The sequence below is a fragment of the Frankliniella occidentalis genome, unplaced genomic scaffold, assembly GCF_000697945.3.
Source record: "Frankliniella occidentalis isolate FOCC.00 unplaced genomic scaffold, Focc_3.1 Scaffold4849, whole genome shotgun sequence".
NCBI classification, from domain to species: Eukaryota; Metazoa; Arthropoda; class Insecta; order Thysanoptera; family Thripidae; genus Frankliniella; species Frankliniella occidentalis.
This window is the reverse complement of record NW_026271893.1, coordinates 1-1,069: the sequence shown is the minus strand read 5'-3', so window position 1 is coordinate 1,069 and position 1,069 is coordinate 1. Positions and strand designations below refer to the sequence as shown.

At 42.8% G+C, this 1,069-nt stretch overlaps 1 protein-coding gene across 1 annotated transcript; it reads right to left on the bottom strand.

Annotated features, from left to right (window-relative positions):
* Positions 1-101: 101 nt before the first annotated feature.
* LOC127752180 (uncharacterized) lies at positions 102-1,063 on the bottom strand (the record flags this gene model as incomplete). Its single annotated transcript, XM_052276887.1, has 3 exons — positions 796-1,063; positions 325-714; positions 102-234 (listed from the first exon to the last, which is right to left on the bottom strand). Coding segments are annotated over exons 1-3 (549 nt in total), but the record flags the coding sequence as incomplete, so codon positions are not given.
* Between the last annotated feature and the right edge of the window lie 6 nt (positions 1,064-1,069).

Here is a 1,069-nt window from a genome sequence, read left to right as displayed (position 1 = left end):
TCAAGCGACTTGCATTTCTGAGCCTCTTTGTTCCGCCTGCTCCGCGTAGCTACAAGATAGGGGGCCATCACAGTAACACTACGCTTATTGGCTGCACTCACCAGTTTCGAGTCTGGAATCAATGCACTATCCTGCACTTTAAAATAATTGCACATCATCTCAGTCACGTTAAAATTAAATTTCCTGGCAACAAGCCGTTGAAATGGACTGATATGTTTGAAGGGTAGTAGAAACCTGCAGTATATGACAAGGCAGGATACAAATGGTGAGAAACCCATTCCCCTTGTATGTCAGAAAATTCTTAACACAAACTGAAACACTCACCATATCGAACCATTCGTATGACAAAGGCATCCTACATTATTAATGGCATGGGATGGCGAATGCATTAGCGTAACAGATGCAAATCCATTTGGTTCCAAACGGGTATGACACACACCAAACACTATGAATCCTTCGAAGGACAGCATTTGCACCAATGCACGAAGTAAAGACCATGATGACCGAGTACAGAAAAAGAGGGCTTCCTTCTGAGGTTGGCTCTGCCCACTGACCACAATTTGCAGAACATTCAATGCCAAATCACACTCTCTTGATTGCATCAGAGGGCAACTGTCAGGCATGCAGTTGGCCCCCACCACCTCTTCTAGAATGCGATCAAGATACAATTCATGATCATGGGACAACAGTGCCTCCAGACTCATGTGCGTGAAGCTGAATAAATCATAAATACATAAATTATTAGCAAACAATACATCGCTAGTAACCAGAATGACAAGAAATAGTTTATCTAACCTGCTTGCAGCGGAAAGAGCAGCCATTTCCACTGTTGAAAGACAATACACCTAACCTTGCCTTGCCTTGACATGGAGGACACACTAAGAGTTTACACACCAGTTTCAAGACCACATAACGTTCTCACAACACAAGTCAAGATTGCCGACGCGATCACTCACTTAAGATGAGGCTTTACTTCTCGCATTTATCTCGATTAACTCTTGTCGCCTATTTTCCAACTATTATCATGTCTCGGAGTAAATGACACGACTCTAGCAATACATGACTGATT